Genomic DNA, 18,186 nt, shown 5'->3' on the forward strand with positions numbered 1-18,186 from the left:
ACAAGTGTTTCGTGGAGCTCTTAACTTTTTTCCGTAGATAAACTTTTAAAATGCTTAACTGATTAAGATGTACAGACATTAAAATATACAACTTTTGTTTTTTCAGTATGGTACGGATTTTTGTGTTTGATTGCCAACGATAAAAATATTCGTTTTGGAATTTGAAATTTTGACTGTTGAGTTTAGGCGTTGCCAGACAAAGGCATTGCCAAATAAAGCTCTCGAAACAGCGCTGCCAGCTGGCGTCAATTACGGTTTTCTCGATCACGGTCACACTGCAATTTATCTTCGTTGAATTGGAACTATTTTTTTGTTTTCGAAAACGGATAATTGCGAGCAACGACTGTGCGAATAACCACTTGCACCTGCACCGTAGGAGCACCACCTGTTGACCCCGCTGCGAAGACAATCGAATCAATGTCGAGTTTACAGCGCACGATGTTGAAGGGCAAGCTGCCACCCACAATTCCTGGCGGGCGCATTGGCAGAGCGTAAGTTAAGGGGATTCTGCGACTGGAGTGGGGAGTACGCAATCTCTACCCGATTTGGCTAATTACAGGGACTCGTTCAAGAAGTCGCGAATCCGCGACTACAAGCCGGGCATGTGGAACGAATTCTTTGCGGAGAAGGAGGACGTCACGGTGGATGAGCATCGCACATTTCGCATCTATCGCACCAAGCAGCCGGAGAAGCCGGGTCCAGTTCTCCTCCTGCTCCACGGCGGTGGCTATTCTGCCCTCACATGGGCCCACTTTTGTGTGAGTAACTCCCAAATATTCAATTGATTAGTCTTAACATGTATATCCATTTAAGTCTGAGGTGACCAGCATGATCCACTGCCAGTGCCTGTGCATCGATATGCGAGGTCATGGGGACAGCAAGGTGGACGACGAGGACGATCTCTCCGCGGATACGCTGGCTAAGTGAGTTGAATCCACAAAACCATTAATGCCTTAAAAAATTGTTCGTAAAATATGTTTTAGAGATGGTCATGCGTATTTTCCTACTACTTACATATAAAAATCAATATTTTTAAGATTACGTCGAGTAAAACTTCTCGCATTAACTATTTGCTGTATGAACGATCAGGCTAAACTTGCATAATCTCTTTAATTATAAAAATAGCGCACTGTGCTTAAATGAGGTCGATCTATTTGTTTTAAGAACGATTACTCATTTGGAAATTTTAGTTTGGTTTTTATAGCATTTGAAAATATCTATAATTTTTAAAATATTCTAAACAGGGACATCGGTGACCTAATCCTGAAGCTCTATCCTGAAGAAGTGCCGCAGCTTTTTGTGGTTGGCCACTCGATGGGCGGCGCCATCGCCGTCCACTTTGCCCACATGGCTCTGGTGCCCAACTTGATTGGAATTACCGTCATCGATGTTGTGGAGGGCACTGCCATGGAGGCACTGGCCAGCATGCAGAGCTTTCTGCGCTCCCGTCCAAAGTATTTCCAGAGTATTCCGAATGCTATCGAATGGTGCATTCGAAGTGGCCAAGTGCGCAATGTGGACAGCGCCAAAGTGTCCATGCCGGGACAGATAATCAAGTGAGTAGGACTATCGTAATTGCCAGAAAAGTAATAATAAATCAATCCCACGCAGCTGTACAACGAACAAACTGGCAACGAATGATCTGCCATTACCCGATGATGTATTGGAGGAGGCTCACCACAACAGTATGTTTCCCAATCCGTTTAGCATTTCGGAGGATGAAGAATCGTCACCGCCGGGCGATGACGCCGCCGATGGCTCCTCAGAGAGTGCCGCAGCTGGCGTGGATTTCAAGAAGCCCAACACGACCAAATCGACAACCGAAGCGGCCAAAAAGTACGTACTCCAATTTATTTTATTTTAGGCAAAACACCAATTATTCATTGATTGCTCCTCAGTTATACCTGGCGCATTGATCTGTCCAAGTCGGAGAAGTACTGGGTGGGCTGGTTTTCGGGGCTGAGCGATAAGTTCCTCAACTTGCGCCTGCCCAAGCAACTGCTACTCGCCAGCATCGATGGACTGGACCGCACCCTGACTGTTGGCCAGATGCAGGGTCGCTTCCAGATGCAGGTCTTGGCCCGCTGCGGGCATGCCGTGCACGAGGACCGTCCACACGAGGTGGCTGAGGTTATAAGCGGCTACTTGATCCGGAATCGGTTTGCAGAAGCAGCCAGCGAATTTCGTTGCCACATGCCGTCGTGCTAAACACAACCACCCCCTGAATCCGAGGTTGAGCACAAACTGAGGTCACAAAAGTCTATTTTTGAATGGAGGAGCATTACTCTTTGAACTTACAGATGCGTGCATATACATATATATATATATATACAAAATGTAGTGCGTAGGTCCAGATATATACAGCCGTATATTCTATATACACATAAACTAATAATCCAGTAATTTATTCGGTACTTTTAATTAAACCACTTGAATTTTCAACATTGTACTTTATACTCATTTTGCCAAAATCTAAGGTCTAAAGTGCTTGAGTTTGGGCTTCTTGCATTGTTATAATGAGTGTGTATTAAATATGTGCCAGATCAAACGAAAATTTAACGAAATCCAAATTATACGAATGCGAATAAGTTGAATAAAGCTATTTATTAATCGAGTGTTACCATAAATTCCCATAAAATTCAAATGAATCTTGGAATTTATTTATTTGGTTTGCTCGTCGTGTCAAGGAAATCATGAAACTCTAAAAACAGGATAACACATTTAGTCCACGAAACGGAAGCCGCCATCGGACTTCATCTTCATCTTGGACTCCAGCGCCTGAATGCGACGCAGCCGCTCGGCAATCTGGTCACGAATCTCCGGACGATACTTCTTACCCTGGCCCATGGACTCCATTTCCGTCAACCACTCGGCACGCTCGTTGATTTGGTCCAAAACTGCAGGAGCAAGCCACCTCAATGTATAATTATTCTTATGCTTAAGAAATATTCCAACTTACGCTCGTTTATAAGATCCTCCTCCGTCACCAGTTGCTCTACACGCGGACGACGTCGCGGCTTGATCGCCGGATCCGGCAAATGAGTGCCGGCCATGGTGAACTGCAGCTGCGACTTGGCCTTCTCTCCATGCATCCGGTTGTCGGCGGGCGGGCGGTAGTAACTCTGCTTGTAGGCTCCGCTCGCCTCGATCTGCCGTAGATTCTTACGCTTGGCATTGCGCGCCCTATCCAAAATGGCCAGTGTCTCCTTGTCAGGATCGTTGTTGGTATTGGGACGCGGCGGTTCGGGCAGGGGCAATGGCTCCCCATTGCGCAGGCTCTCATCGATCTGCTTGCGTACCAACATCGACATCTTGGACTCCTTGACAAGCACTAAGTGGGAGGTTATAACGAAGCGCAAAATGTACACGATTATCTTTATGGATGGTCTTTTCATCCTCATTCCTTAGCAGTTTGGCATGCCCAAAACCCACTTACATCGGATCAGATCAGCCGTCTCCTTGCTATATTGCACCTTGGCCGAGTGGAAGGCTCCAGCTCCGCCAGGAGGAATGCGTTCACTGGGCCACATGGGCAGCTTCTGCGAACCGGGCTGTCCGCCATCCGCATCCGGTTCGTGGTGGGGCATCAGACCACCGGGCAAAGCCTTGATCTGCACGTTGTTGAAGCGATGTCGGCTCATTCTGTATAGCTAATAATTTTTGCTCCGGAAAAGTAAGGCTTGTATATACTATAGAAAATCGCTTCGATAATTTCGTGTGGCGTGTTTGAAGGCTAGCCTCGGTATGAAGTTGTTTTTCGCCGGACAACAAAGGTGGAGACGCATGGCAACCTGGGTTGTTAGGTAAACAGCATGGGTGGGTATTTTTAAATCTCGAAATAATTTATTGAAAATAAATATATGTAGGTATTGTATGTGTGTATATGTGTGGGTAGGTACACGCTTGGTTTATGCTCGCATTATGATAAACTTGCGAACATTTAACTGACTTATGCACATTCGTCTACGAGTAGTTGCACTTTTACAATAAACCATTTAGTTTGTGGATCGTTTTGAACTCGCTAAAGTTTGACAATTAGGTTTCGATTATCTGTGTATCCCAACTGGCCGTACAATAGGTTTTTATCATTAAATAAAAGCATCTGCGATTTACAGTGTTGCGGTTGTTGATAACAAACAAATCTTGGAAATATCGACGAAAAATTAGAAAACAAAAACATTTCCAACCAAGATTTTTACACATGCATTTGTTCGGTTTTATACATTTACAATTAGACTACACGTTTTTACGCTCTTAAGGTAAATATTTTTTGGCTGCCTTCTTTTTTCCAGCTTGGCCCATCGTCGTTTTTTGTTTGAACCTAAGCTTAGCGACATACATTTGTATATATAAATATATATAATTTTTAAAAAACAACTAAAACATAACATATCGAGTGATTGGCTTGCCATTTACATTATAAACAATTGACTAAAGCAAACATAATAGTAATAGTAGAGATAATCTAATCAATGACAATGGTGATCATGATCGGTATGCAATACATGGGTTTGGCTTACGCTTAAATATGCAAAATACAATATGTGGTTCCGATTCTCAAACACAAACAGTGAAACATTGAAACTCTTTTCTGTTAAAGTTTAGTCTAGTGGTAGTTTCCGCCGTTGCGATTTCCTCTGGTGCAGTTACGGTTCAGCAAATATGTTCCTTTTAATTTAAAATAAATTATGTGTACGTGTATATATAAACATATCCATTATGTGACTACTACTTCATTCAGCAAGCCTAGTTTTGATTCGCGCAAACAATTCTCAGCTCTCGTTTCTCAATTCTCACTTTTCAATTCCCTCTCCATCCAGCTTTCTTCCTTCTAGTTTTTATAGTTGCGAAAAGTAATCTTAGTCAGTCTCATGGTCACGATGCAGAGTTCATTTTATAATTTTTTACTAGATAAACTTTTTTTGTCGTCGTTCAAAGCGGGGTATTTCTTTCATTTGGCGACGTTGTTGATAGTGAGTGAAATAGTCGATGTTGTGATTGGGGTTTAGAATAGCGTAAAATGTTGATCAAATTTGGCCAAATTTTCCTAGGTAGAGAGAAGTTACTGTATTCTGTTGTTGCGATGTGTGTGTGTTTTTTTGTTGTGGGGCTTGGCTTGTTAGTTTAACTACATAAATGGCGACAACATTTACGAAACCTATACATTAATAACATTGACAGTAAGATGCCACGCCCCCGCTGACAGCCGACATGGGATTTCCGTCGGGGCTCCACAAGTCCACCGGCCAGCCGTTGGTCCTGCGGGCCCGAGTCAGTTGATCATATCTTTGGGGGCGCCTTGACATACAGTTAATAAACTTAACATTAAAACAAACTATCGTCTTACTAACTAAAAACGATTACAGAACGGGATGTGAAAGGAGACGCAGGGTGGACAACTTGACGCGACACAAACAGACACGAATCTTAAATATCTAAATATAAAAACATTAATGTTCGTTTATGAAATCAAACATCAAACACGGCTCAAAGCTAAGTGAACACAAAAACTGCTGGCAGCCTCAAATCTAACGCCATTACATGATGATTTCAAAACTCAGATAGCCCAGAATCTTGCTCAGTTCATTGCCTGTTCAGTCATTTGGCGACACAACGTCTCCAGCTGTTCTAGGCTTTTAAAGTCGTTCATCTTGTACTCGGTGACATGGGGCGACATGCCCAGGCTGCCCAACGGTGACTGGGACAGGCAATGGTCTACGCCATGGTTGTTGTTCTTGCTGCTTTGGTGACAGAGATTGTGGACACAGGCACCACCACCACCATTGGAGCACAGACAGCTGCCACTGCCCACGGCGGCGGCAGCTGCTGCCAACAGTTGCAACTGTTGCTGGTTAATCAAATTGTTGTTCAGCATGCTGTTGTTATTATTGTTGTTGATCAGGATCTGGGGCTGATCGTGCTGGTCCTGATTCTGGTTAGGATTACTAACCATCACAACAGCTGCCATGGTCTTCTTTGGTTGTTGCTCCGCACTGGACACTCCTCCGCTAAGTTTTCTCTGCTGCTGCTGCTGCGGCTGCTGATTGCGTTCCAATCCCAGGTTGTCGTTAGATCCGTTGTTGGTGAGCACTCCCTGACCGGGCTTGAATATCAATTGCTGCGGTTGCTGCGGACCTCCGGCCACCAGAATAAGATTATTCAGCGACCGGCGATGCGATTGTGGTGGCGTCTGCTGAGGCAGCGCTGGAAAGTGGTTGTGTTGCTGCAGCATCTGTTGCATCTGCTGGGGATGATGGTGTGACTTACTAGACGGCGGCGGTGGTGGCTGCTGCTGAGGATTACCCATGAAGCTTGGGTACGAGGAGCTCTTGTACTGCGGCTGATGGGATGGACCGCCGCCATAGCCGTTGTAGTCAAACTGCGGCAGAGGCGGCGGAGCCTGCTGCGAATGATGGGGCAGCGGGTGCGGCAAGCAATTTAGCGAAAAGTTTAGCATGTCGTTGGAGTTTTTGCGGTTGTTAATCCTATCGTTGCTGCCACTTTTAGTATCGCATTTGCGAGTCTTACCATTCCATCTAAAATAAAAGCACATTTTTAAAATGCATAACTTTTTATCTTATTCAAAACCTTACCTTGGCTTGTTAATGTTCCCATTGTTTGGCCCGACGCCGGCTGGCTTAACGTGATGCATTTTGGGAACCATGGAGATCTTCATCTTGGACAACTTAAACTTCAGGTCCTTGAGTTGACTTGCATGATTCATAAATGCCTCGTTGTGGATAGAGCGGTCTAGAATCCACATAAGCACACCCAAAGTCTCGTCATCTTGGACAGCATACGGATCCTGCTGCAACGTATTGGTCACAATGTCAATGACCTTAAGAAAACGCAAACCAATGTTTTCCTCCGGTGGTCCCGGAGACTCCAGTGGCTTCATTGGTGTCAGCACAATGTTTGTTAGCTCCTCGACCGCCGTGCTCAGCTCCATTTGACCCGTTAGCAGCTCTTGTTCTACCCGGTTAAGAATATTGGCCCGCTCCTTCAGCTTATCAATGCAAAGGGCAAGCTTGTGGGAGGCGCCCTTGGTGACGCCAACACTCTGCAGAAAGTCCTCGGTGATCAAGAGCATCTCCTCGTACGTCATGTTCTTGAACAGCTCGATGTACTTGTGCAGACGCAAGGATTTTAGCCAGAGTCCGATTCCCGACATGCCCACGTTGCGCGTGTGGAACTTTATATAATTGGGCTTGAATTCATCCAGTCGAGTATCGGAACCGCTGTTCATCAAGGCTCCGCGCTGATGTTCAATCGATAAGGAAAAACTACGGGGCTTGTTGGCGAACTGTGCCAGATTTTCCGTTGAATTGGAGCAGTTGTCATTGACCGTGATCACCGATGAGTTAGAGGAGCTGGAACAGCTAGAGATCGTTTGCGTGGTAAGGCTGTTAGAGCGACGCGTCTTCAGGGCTGCAATCTTGCTGTCCAGGCTCCACCGGTTTATCTCTCCGAACTGATCGCCCACGTTTCCCATAAGGATCGAGGCGTAGGGAGGAGGCTGAAGCAACTGCTGCTGAAGATTCGGCGGAGGTTGCGATCGATCCTCAACAGGATTTCCACCGTTACGTCCACAAAGGCTACTGCTGGCCAGACTACAGGCCTCACCCATGTCCGCCGTCACCGGGTCAAAATCGAGAATCTCCGTGCCATTCTTGCTAAATGACGTGTCATGATCGTCGCCACCACCGATTCCCAACATTGAGCCTGCTCCGGCGACCACACCGTTGACCAGGGAAGAGCTGCCCTCCAGCGACAGGCCGAGACTGTTCTGACTAGAAGCTAATTCGTTCAGGGTAATACCATTAAGATTATCACAGAGTGGATTGATCGACCCGCTGGAGCTGCCGCCTCCACTGCCACGCCAATCACCGGCCAATTTGTTTTGCAACTGCTTGCTGGGCGGGGCGATCGTTTGCCAGTCGTTGGTGCGTGAGGAACGGCTGCCGCTTGCCGGGCACAACGAGGATGAAGCCACCGACGAACAGGAGGCCGTCGAAGAGCTGGTCGCCGAAGAGGAACAGCTACCACTGCCTGTTGAGCTGCCACCAGCTACCAGTTGCGGTGAGGGCTGCAGGAAGTAACTGCGATTTGTCAGGCCCGCCGCAGCCGCTTGGATATGATCCTCCAAGTGACGCAGCCAAATGTTGAGCGAACGTCTGTCCTCGCTAGTGATAGCCGGATGGATGAGTAGGTACGAGAAGATCTGCTGCACCAACTCCGTGGGCACAATTTGCTGCATGGTGTCCTTGACGGCCACTGGGATAAGGGTCAGGTAGATAAGCTTGGCCTCCTCATTGCCCGGCTTCAGCAGTGGCAGCATGTTGAGTACTTCATGCAGAATGTCCTCTTTGCGGGCATACAGCTTCCGCTCGTCACACTGCGCCGACGTGGTGATCTGGAAATCACTGCCGTAGCACGGCATCGAGTCCTTGTCCGACGACGAGGAGGACATGGCGTCGAGCAGGTCACATGGCTGGAACGTCTTGTAGGCGTTGAGTAAATTCTGCAGGTACACCGGATTGTTGGCATTGATGTCAATGACCACGCTGCTCAGATTGGTCTGCGAGGTGCCCAGGTTCTGGGTCAGGTTGCTGTCGATGGAATACTGTAGAAACTTGAGGCTCGGATAGCGCAGCCGCTTGAGCAGCGCGTACATCACGACGGTTCGCTCGCAGTCGTTCCACTTCTCGAAGAGATTTGTCACTGTGGTCACCTGCTCGCAAAACAACGCATTGGACGGCTGGCTCTGGCTGGGATTGGCGCTAGGATTGGGATTGCCATTGGCGTATGTCGCCGTCGTTGTGGCCGTGGATGTGGCCTCCTTGTGGACTGCAGTAGGCGTTGATGTGGTTGGCTGCATCTCGTTGGATGCACTGTTAGAGTTATTGGTTTGGCCGCTGATGCCGGAGGTCATCGCGTTGTCAGTTCCAGTTGCGTACTTCATCTCGTTGTTAGTTGCTTCTTGTTTTTTGGGGATAGTGCCTATTATAGTTTATGGTATTGTATTTGTTACGGCTTCTTTGTGGTTATTTGGTTGCGTTGCTGCAAGTAAAGATAACGGGATAGGATTAATAATTGAGCTATTATGTAAAGCTAAACTTTATGACTGTAATAATAAAATTGTTTATGCTTAATGAGTCGTATCATTCGGGTGAAGCCTTCTTTAGCCCAACTTAATCACTTCCATAGGAAAATATCACAATTTCGAACCACGTGATCCAATCAATAGCTTCTCCCTTATTCCATGGATTTGTCGCCATTGCTCCACTCGGGATTAGAGTGCCGTGCAGCGATAATAAAATAAACTTTAAGCCGCAAATAACGTTCGAATTTAATCAAATCCGTTTTCGCTAATTTGTTAAATTTACAAGCGCAATAGCAACAACAATTATCTGTAATTGACGAATGGAAATTAGCATTTGCTTGGTCGGCTGGCTTATCAGGAAAGCAAATAAACAAGCAACAAATATATAACACCTTCGATTCGCTTTGATGGCGCAAATGACGAGGGACGATAAATCAATAAAATAACAAACATTTCAAATACGAAATCGCTGATTTCGACTTGGCGGCGTTCGGATTTTGATTTCCGGGCGGGAAAGTAGAGCGGGGGCGAGAAGTTTGGTTAGGTTGTATTTTTTTGCAGTTTCGCACTTTTCATTTAGTTTCGTTTGTGCCCATTTTGAATCTTGTTTCTTCTGCCGCCGTTGCTGTTGTTGTTATTATTGCTTTTACTCTGGCGACTTTCTTCGATTTTTGTTGCTTCCACAGTAAGCACACAAAACATTGAACAAATCAACCATGGGAGTCAATGCAGAATTTGGAAAATAAAATTATATATTTTTTTAATGTAAAATATAGTGTTAGTTTCAAGAGCTAATCGCTGTATTTTAATTCTTTCTTCCCGGCTTACAACATCGAGTGTTGACTGTAATCTAAGCCGAAGGCAATGTCTGTGTATTGGTACCCCAACTTAGGTTAGTGTGTGTGAGCAAGCAGAAAAACATAACGGACCCCAATTACTGCATTTAAAGCAAAGCCAGTGCTATGGAATTTACCGATGTTAACTTCTTTACTATATAACGTAACGTTTTATATGAAATTTCACATTTTCCTGCGAGACTGAGAGCGCAAGAAAGTCGTTTGGCGCGACTCGATCTAACGGTACTTGTGCATGCACGATCTTTGAGGTTATGCGTCACTGCAATTGCTGTTGTTTTCTAACCGGCTTGCACAAAAAAAAAATGACCGAAGTTCAACAAAAGTTCAAAGTTCAAAGATTGCAAACACGCACACACACGAAAACGTACAGGATACTACAAACTCACACGCTCTTATATGTTTTCGTATTTTGGCTGCCCTTTTAGCAGTCGCGATCACAGGCGCTTGGCATATTCCAAACGCATTTATTTACATATGTACGTTGCGAATAAATTTGATTATATCTGCAAAACTGCAGATCCAACCACAAAGAACAGAAGAATTGGTTTAGCACAGCGAAGCTCAGCTGAAGACGAGAAGCTGCAGTGGGGAGCACCGCGGAGGAGGAGCGGCTGATGGCAAATGATTTGGCGCTGGCGTCAGCGATTTAGAAAGAAAATGGTGGAGCTGCAGAAGCAGCGCAGCGGCAGGCAGAGCGAAACGGGCGAAAAGGAGCGCGCGCCTTTTTTTTCTGACAGGAATGATGCTGATGCTGCTACTGCTGTCAAGAAAATGGGGAGAGCACTCACTAACACGCACACACAGACGGAGACCTTGCTGAGCTCGTCGGCACTGGTATGTGTGCGAGTGAGAGTGACACACTGAGCAATGCACGAGCAAAATTGCGGTAAATTACATGCATTACATGTGAGCGAGAGGGGTGGGGCTCCTGCGGGGGAAGCGGGTTTTGTTGTTTTCACCACACAGAGCAGCAGCTCACAGTACACAGAACACACAAGATTGGCCCCCAAAATCACGCCCCACCCACCCAGCCACGGTCGGCCAGACAACAAAAATATATAGCTACAGTGCGCTTGTGCCAAAATTCGTTCTATTTTTCAATTACCTTTTCGCCTTCTATTCGCCTGCTGCAAACCTTGAAATTATTTTCTGTTGCAATTCACAGTTTTGATTCGATCAGCACGAGAATCGAGCATATTTTGCTAATTTGATATGCTATCGGATCGCGTATTTATTAATTTATAATTTTCACCTTTGCTCGCGCGCGCGTGTGTGTGAGTGCGTATGTGTGTACTTTTTATTAGCACTTTTGGGCTTTAGCGTTGTTGTTTTTGCTAAACCATTACTTTTTTTTAGACACACATTTCATGGCGCTTCCGCTCACAAACGCCTGATTACTGAGTACTGCGCACGGCTGCTGTTGCACTTGGTCGGATGCATGTTATCGCCAGCTAATCCATTTTTTCAGCAATTAATTAATTATTTATTCACGCGAACGCAGCGTTGCTAGTGCTGGAACAAAAATCGATGTGTACTCGATACAGTCGATGTTTCTTGCAAGCGGTTATCGATTACTTTCTCTTGGTGATGGACTACAAAACAAACAACAATGCTACCCTGGGTTCGAGACCCTGCTAACGCAGCACGGACTCAACCCACTGTTTTAGCTAGAAAATTGCCAAAAAAAATGATCTCCGCGCTTTGCCCTATTTCTGCGGTTATTTGACAGGAAGCGGAGACGGTCACACTGTACCACCAATTGGAACAAAATAAGGTATTTTCATTTTCAATTTGCTCGATTTACGATGCAGAAAAATCCAGCGATGCACTGCACCAAGGCTCTGGGATAGCGTTCAGCTCGAGGAAGTGATTGAAACGATAAATACATCCCGGAACGGCCACCATCCCAACGAAAACAAAAGCCCTCGCCAACAACAATACATCATCAACAAAATACAATCAACCTGCTGCAGTGCAAAATGTTTGCCCAAAACCAAAAGACCAGCTTCCTGGAGCAGACGAAGGCGGCGCGGGAGGAGCGGGCGCTGGAAAAGCGACGCGAACAAGCGGCCATTCTGCTGCAGTCCACGCTCAAGGGATATGCGGCGCGTAGGAAGTACCAGAAACGAATCATGTAAGTGCCCATCTACATTTATGAGACAACCCAACTAGTAACACATTTTGCAGACTCGATTTCGATGCCATGTTCACTGAGAATCAGGACGATAAGGATGCGGAACTGGAACTAGTGGCCAGCACTGTCTATCCGGTGCTACGTCGCTACCTTACCCAGATCAAGCTGGACAAGGGCGATGTGCGTGCACGGGAGCGTCTGGAGTGCATTTGTCGTTACATTATCAAGGCAATGGAGTCGGAGAACACCAAGCTCTCCTATGCCGCCCTATGTCTTTTTAAGGAACGCAGCCTGCCCTGGATCGCGCACATCAAGATACTACTCACGAACTGCCTGACATTGCTGCCGGAGCTGAAGCCGGAGAATCATGCCGACAGCTTGTCCCTTGCCCTCTTTCTGCACACTCTGGTGGTCTTCACGGCGCCCAAATCGTGGGCCATACTCAGGAATGCTCAGTTCGAGAAACTGCAGCCGGCCATGCAAAAAATCTGCTGTAATATTCAAGGTCATCTAGTGCAGCACGATTTTTACAAAATCATGCGGGTAAATGGGACTTTTAATTTTTTATTAAGCTTATTAATGTTATCCTCCATATTATCCTCCAGCTCGTTTTGTTACGCGGCACTGTTCGCGAGGAGTTGTCCGTAAAGCCCGTCACCCTGGTGGCCATCATTACGCTTTGCCTTCGTCCCCTGATCGATGGCAACTTCAGTCGAAATCTACTGGCCATGTTTCTGTCGGAGATTCTGTCTGTGCCCGCGTTAATCTACCATCTGCACCAGAGTGTACCGCAGTGCCTGGAACAGTTCTCCTCGTTGGGGCTGCTTAAAAAGGCGCTTAGCATTTCGGGGGACGTGCAGTGGTTCGAGGAGTTCGGCACTAGCATGCCGGGCACCAAGTCCCTGGCTTTTCTGGGAAACATAGTGAATTTGTTCAACATCGATGGCCAAGGCGAGTCAAAGGAGTTGGCCTATCCACTACTGACTGTGAGTTTTACATAAACGCTTCTTGATTGAGGAACTTAAAGCTAAATCCTTATAGGAAACCGCCACATCGCTGTTGGAACTAATACCCAACACGGTGACCACCAAGGGAGTATTCACTCAGTGGCACGAGCTCTTAGGATGGCATACTCCAGGTGCAGAGCCTTCACAGAATCAGAATGTGGCACTGATTAAGAAGCAGTTCCACATGTTGTGGGATCATCGCTGCATAAAACTGTTGCTGGGAGATCTCTTGAAGCAAATCAATCTTAACTACGAGCGGATCGAGTTCCAATCTCCCCAACAACCATCCACATCGAATCTGCTGCGTCGGGCCTTGGAGCGCAGCTCCACGAGAGGTGTAAACCTAATGGGAGTGGCGAGCAGCAAGCAGTCCAAGCAAAAGTGGCGTAAGCTAGATAATGCTGAGGTGGTGCAGGTGTCCCGAATCTGCGGCATGTACTATGCCGCCCTCAACACGCTTTCCCAGATGAAACTGGACATTCTGACTGGCATTTGCTACAACGACAATGTGCTATATGATATTTGGTTGCTAATCACGTCCCTTGGCCCCAATTGCGGCATGAAGGAGTATCTGGAGCTGCTAAAGTCCGAATCAAACTTGCAGACGCCACAGACCGCCATGCTAATGCTCTTTTGCGACTGCATGACGCACTACGTAACGTATGTAGATTCATTTTAAAACTGAACTTAGTTTTAAAACATGTTAAACCATCTCTGCAGGATTCTGGATGAATACGAAATGTACACGGAGCAGAATCCTTTCAAACTCAACGACTACGTGATGCTGACCTACTTCCTAAATAATATTCTCTACAAGCTTATTAACGATAATCTTTTGGGTAAGTCTGCTTTAATCTAATCTAATTAGTTTTCCCTAGTTAGTCTAAATGCATCGGCTATAAATAAGCAATTTATATTTAATAGAATCAGACTATAATTATATTTAATTGACTGAAAATGTTAAATGCACTTTGCAATCTCCAGCAGGTGCCAAGAACATTGTCCAGAATCCGGTTTTCCTCTCGCTACACACTCTGATGCTTTGCTTGTACCGCCGCGATTGCCGTCGCCTCTTCACGCCACCTAACCACTGGCTGATACCAGAGGTGAAACCCTCCACGTTCATCAACGACCTGGAAAAGGCCAAGAGGAACGCGATGCTACTGCTCGCCAAGATGCCGCACATTATACCGCACAAGGATCGGGTCAAGTTATTCCGCAAGTTCGTGCAGAATGAGAAGGCGGTGATGGGTCTGACGGAGAGTGCCTGCGCTTCGCCTCGCTCCGCACTGATTGTCATTCATCGCGATCGTATTGTGGAGGATGGCTACCGGCAACTGGCCGCCCAGCCCACGCAAGCCCTAAAAGGTGTTATCCGCGTGCGTTTCATCAATCAACAAGGACTGCACGAGGCAGGAATTGATCAGGATGGAGTGTTCAAGGAATTCCTTGAGGAGACCATCAAAAAGGTGTTCGATCCGTCGCTGAATCTCTTCAAAACCACCTCGGATCAGCGATTATATCCCTCGCCCATTTCCTACGTCCAGGACAATCATTTGCAGCTCTTCGAGTTCGTGGGCCGCATGCTGGGCAAGGCGGTGTACGAGGGCATTGTGGTGGACGTGCCGTTTGCCTCCTTCTTCCTGTCCCAGCTTCTCGGCCAGACGCAACAGGCTCTGTACTCCTGCATGGACGAGCTGCCGTCGCTGGACAACGAGTTGTATCGCAGTCTTACCTTCATCAAACACTATAAGCAAGATGTATCCGATCTGAACCTTACCTTTTCCGTTGACCAGGATGTAATGGGCAAAATTGTCACGCTCGCGTTGCATCCGGGTGGCAAGTCGCGTGTGGTTAATGACCACAACAAGCTGGTCTACATACACTACATGGCCTTTTTCCACATGAACACCCAGATACGCGAGCAGACAATAGCTTTCAATCGTGGCTTCCGCAGCATCATCAATCCAGAATGGTTGTCTCTTTTCTCGCCTCCCGAATTGCAGCGGCTTATTTCTGGGGACACTAGCCCTTTGGACTTGAAGGATCTCCAAAAGCATACTCATTATTACGGTGGCTTCCACGACTCCCATTGCGTGGTGGTCTGGCTCTGGGATATCCTGGCCAAGGATTTCACGGAGGAGGAGCGCAAGCTGTTCCTAAAGGTAAGTCGTTCATAGTTCATGTCAAATTGGTGCCACTAACCAACCGGGTTCAACTTTTCAGTTTGTCACCAGTTGCTCAAAGCCGCCGCTCTTGGGTTTCGCCCATCTGGAGCCACCCTTCTCGATTCGTTGCGTGGAGGTGGGTGATGATGAGGATACGGGCGACACAATCGGAAGCGTGATTCGCGGTTTCTTCGCCATACGTAAGAAGGATCCACTCAATCGCCTGCCCACCTCGTCGACCTGCTTCAACCTGCTGAAGCTGCCCAACTACCAAAAGAAGTCCACGCTGCGGGACAAACTTCGCTATGCTGTGAGCAGCAACACCGGATTCGAGTTGTCCTAAAACAGCTTGAAATATTCCCCTACTTATTACCTAATTGAAATATGTTATTATTCCTTCTTAAGTATTCTTTCGTAGGCAATTTGGTGTAAATGTATTTCAAATATTTTTGTGGCCGCATCACAAACGGATTGAGAAACATATTTAATCAATATGAAACACAATTATTAACAAATAAACATAAACGTATAGCTGTGATAAAACTATAATAAACTAACGAAGAGTACACAAGAAATAGCAAGCTGAATTACGAATACTGGAACGAACAATCCAATGTGGTGGCTGATGATAAACGAGAAAAAGAGAAAATGTCTAGTAAATATTGTAAATTGTGGAATGGCACACAACAAATATCTAACCCACGTACGGTGTAAGCCAAAAGTTACATGTAAACCACGAAAGAAAAAAACCAGCAACAATAAATCTATGTGTCTGATTCATGTGCAAAATGTAAGCCTGTTTATCAGATTTATCTAGCGTAAGGTAGCCTAAGCGCGTTCCCAAAGATAACAAACTTGCAATTAGTGAGCGCTGCTCAGATTTCCCCGGGTTTTTCCAGACCGAAAACTGAATGAAAATGGAAATGAAGCCGGACACGAGTGGCGAGCTGCGCGAGTGCGCTAATGACACAAATCCGTCTGCTGACCCGAACTCCTCGACTCACTTCCTCCGCTAATTGCCTGAGTCACACTCGTCGAGGGTCGTCGTCGTCGTTGTCAGGATCGCGATCGGGATAGGGTCAGGGGCACTTAGACCGTACCGTCCGCTGGTGAATAAGCGGAAATATGGCTGGGAGTTTATGCAAAGCTAGTCGAGTTACGAATTACCGGAAATTGCATATCTGCCTGCCGAATGACTAATGACCGGAGACGGGTAATGGAAATGCGAGCAGGGATTAAGGCAGGATCCTCAAATGTCCCCAGATGATCAAAGACACATAAACGATTCAGGATCAATGATATTTTAGACATTATTTAAAAGTCAGTTTAGGTAATTTTATAAACAAATCAAGAATGAATGAATAACTAATCATAAATACATTAAACATTGTAAGCAAGTTATGATCCTTTTTCCTAAATATCAGAGTCGTGTTTTTATCCCCGCACTAAATCTGCATTCCCGGAGGTAATTTGAGATTTTTATCCTGGTCAACGATCGTTAGGGATCTTTATGGGTTCCGTACCGTTCCGGTTCCCATTTTAATACCCCCAAGCGATGTCCTTTTGCGGTTTTGTCGGCCCGCTTTGGTCTCCAACCTCCAGCAGACCAGACAATAGCAAACAAATTGTAGAGCAGACCCACAAACAGGCAATAATCATAACAATAATTTTGGAAACTGCAGAGAGACGCACAAACAGTCGGCGGTCGTCGCACAGCCAGGCCATAAAACTCAAACTGGCATCCTCGCATCATCGAGGCTCTCGCTTTGTTCCACGGTTGTTCCCGTCGTTGAGGAGGCAGCAGCTCGGGGACAAAGTGTGATGATTTTTATGACTCGCCTGTGAGTTTGTGCCGCCAGTGTCGCCCTGCCACCGGCACCGGCACCCGAAAAGCAGGACAAGTGACAACAAGTGGCTGATCCGTTAGACGTATCCCTTTTCCATCCAAACCCATACCATCCCATCCCACTACGATGTTCAAGTGGCTCGAAGGCGACAGTGTCTTGGCGCCAGTTTGATTTGATGGTCGCTCCCGGCTGCCGCAATTTGTTGTGGCCCAGCATCGTGTACAAGTACCATTTAAAGGTCTGATTAGCCGGACTTATCACGGGGCGGATCTCTTTCGAAGTTCTCCTCGGCAACGGTAGCGGCGATATTTCGCTGCATCTACAAGATGCACGGCAGATTGCAGATAAGTTAAATGCAACCGAACAGATGGATTCCGATCATGACGGTGGCATAGATGTATGAACTGGTTATCAAAGGTTTGACACTCAAGTGCAGATGATCAAAATGTTAAATAATCTTGTCCTTCGATTTGAAGGATAGGCTGTGGGAAAATAATAATAATAAAAGTGCAGTACTAAAATTCTTAACCTAAATTTTCAATCTTTTTGTATTGTATCTCTTAAAGTATTCTTGTCTAATAAATACCAGTTTTAGTATTTTCAATATTTAGCAATGATGAAATGTAAATTACTTCATTTTTACATTCTTATTATCTTTGCCAAGATTTCGCTTCATTATCGACTTAATGAATAGTAAAATGCAGACATCATATATAAAACGCTCGTATATTTTTTATAACGCAGTTGTTTTTTCTTATAATGATAAGAGTGAATGTAATCTTATAAAAGTATTTTTTTGGTAAATACTTTTGTTTTTAACCTATTGAATGGTCGTAATTCAACTTAGACTGTAAACACTGATAGTAAATAACATTTATAACTAAGATTCTGTTTACTTTAACAATTTACAAATTTGAAAAGATCGTTCAATAAATTGATTTCTTAAAAGGTATTTTTGAAATTTATACACCTAATGTTTTTCTCGTGCCTCCGAAATTACAGCTTCCCATTTCTGGGACAACGTAATCTCGGCGAACATTATTGGTTGGCCCATATCCAAAACGTTTTCC

The 18,186-nt window shown here is 45.7% G+C and overlaps 4 protein-coding genes across 8 annotated transcripts; 2 read left to right on the plus strand and 2 right to left on the minus strand.

The window, feature by feature from the left end:
• The first annotated feature begins 257 nt into the window (after window positions 1–257).
• LOC117141544 (protein phosphatase methylesterase 1) lies at window positions 258–2,614 on the plus strand. Its single transcript, XM_033305048.1, has 6 exons — window positions 258–491; window positions 560–758; window positions 814–923; window positions 1,245–1,556; window positions 1,612–1,836; window positions 1,899–2,614. Exons 1-6 carry the CDS (start codon window positions 418–420, stop codon window positions 2,206–2,208), a joined length of 1,230 nt encoding a protein of 409 aa, XP_033160939.1. The 5' UTR covers window positions 258–417; the 3' UTR covers window positions 2,209–2,614.
• A 34-nt stretch (window positions 2,615–2,648) lies between these two features.
• LOC117141545 (UPF0193 protein EVG1 homolog) lies at window positions 2,649–3,787 on the minus strand. Its single transcript, XM_033305049.1, has 3 exons — window positions 3,437–3,787; window positions 2,960–3,331; window positions 2,649–2,897 (listed from the first exon to the last, which is right to left on the minus strand). The coding sequence occupies exons 1-3, from the start codon at window positions 3,639–3,641 to the stop codon at window positions 2,722–2,724; spliced, it is 753 nt and encodes a 250-aa protein (XP_033160940.1). The 5' UTR covers window positions 3,642–3,787; the 3' UTR covers window positions 2,649–2,721.
• A 392-nt stretch (window positions 3,788–4,179) lies between these two features.
• Window positions 4,180–11,200, minus strand: LOC117141542 (protein Smaug). 4 transcript variants are annotated; one of them, XM_033305044.1, is made up of 4 exons: window positions 10,347–10,590; window positions 6,594–9,060; window positions 5,951–6,536; window positions 4,180–5,047 (listed from the first exon to the last, which is right to left on the minus strand). In XM_033305044.1, the coding sequence occupies exons 2-4, from the start codon at window positions 8,960–8,962 to the stop codon at window positions 5,006–5,008; spliced, it is 2,997 nt and encodes a 998-aa protein (XP_033160935.1). In that variant the 5' UTR covers window positions 8,963–9,060; window positions 10,347–10,590; the 3' UTR covers window positions 4,180–5,005. The 4 variants fall into 4 exon arrangements, with proteins under 4 accessions (XP_033160935.1, XP_033160933.1, XP_033160932.1 ...); XM_033305042.1 differs by lacking the exon at window positions 10,347–10,590 and adding an exon at window positions 11,066–11,200 and having other exon boundaries at window positions 4,180–6,536; XM_033305041.1 differs by having other exon boundaries at window positions 4,180–6,536; window positions 10,347–10,592.
• A 739-nt stretch (window positions 11,201–11,939) lies between these two features.
• Window positions 11,940–16,063, plus strand: LOC117141543 (ubiquitin-protein ligase E3B). Of its 2 annotated transcripts, none has more exons than XM_033305046.1 (7): window positions 11,940–12,094; window positions 12,148–12,637; window positions 12,700–13,080; window positions 13,136–13,761; window positions 13,822–13,940; window positions 14,086–15,266; window positions 15,328–16,063. In XM_033305046.1, the coding sequence occupies exons 1-7, from the start codon at window positions 11,940–11,942 to the stop codon at window positions 15,610–15,612; spliced, it is 3,237 nt and encodes a 1,078-aa protein (XP_033160937.1). In that variant the 3' UTR covers window positions 15,613–16,063. The 2 variants fall into 2 exon arrangements, with proteins under 2 accessions (XP_033160937.1, XP_033160938.1); XM_033305047.1 differs by having other exon boundaries at window positions 14,089–15,266; window positions 15,328–15,612.
• Window positions 16,064–18,186: the final 2,123 nt, after the last annotated feature.

Source organism: Drosophila mauritiana, chromosome 3L (genome assembly GCF_004382145.1).
Source record: "Drosophila mauritiana strain mau12 chromosome 3L, ASM438214v1, whole genome shotgun sequence".
Classification (NCBI taxonomy): Eukaryota; Metazoa; Arthropoda; class Insecta; order Diptera; family Drosophilidae; genus Drosophila; species Drosophila mauritiana.